Here is a 255-nt window from a genome sequence, read left to right on the forward strand (position 1 = left end):
GTGCTTTTTTCATTTGTACACTCCCTTATTTTTGTGTCCAGTTCGGTTAGTTCTCGTGTCCAGAACTGTGTCGATACTCCCTTACCTTTCTGTTTTTTCTTCTTTTCTGCTGTGCGAATGCCTTTAGTCACTGCTTCATTCATGGCATCCACGTTCTTTCTTAACTTCCTTAATTTTTTAACCATTGTTACACCATACACATTTTTTTAAAAACTCCCACCATTTTGCTATATTCCAAGCATACAACACCCTTCG

The 255-nt window shown here is 38.0% G+C and overlaps 1 pseudogene across 1 annotated transcript in view; it reads right to left on the bottom strand.

Annotated features, from left to right (window-relative positions):
• The window catches only part of TEOVI_000730300:pseudogene, a 2,703-nt pseudogene that overhangs the window by 1,533 nt on the left and 915 nt on the right, over positions 1-255 (bottom strand). Inside the window, 2 exon segments of the mRNA in view lie at positions 1-200; positions 202-255. The exon segment at positions 1-200 is cut by the window's left edge and continues 100 nt beyond it. Coding sequence covers positions 1-200; positions 202-255 — 254 coding nt within the window.

This window comes from Trypanosoma equiperdum, assembly GCF_001457755.1.
Source record: "Trypanosoma equiperdum strain OVI genome assembly, contig: ctg_1551, whole genome shotgun sequence".
Classification (NCBI taxonomy): domain Eukaryota; phylum Euglenozoa; class Kinetoplastea; order Trypanosomatida; family Trypanosomatidae; genus Trypanosoma; species Trypanosoma equiperdum.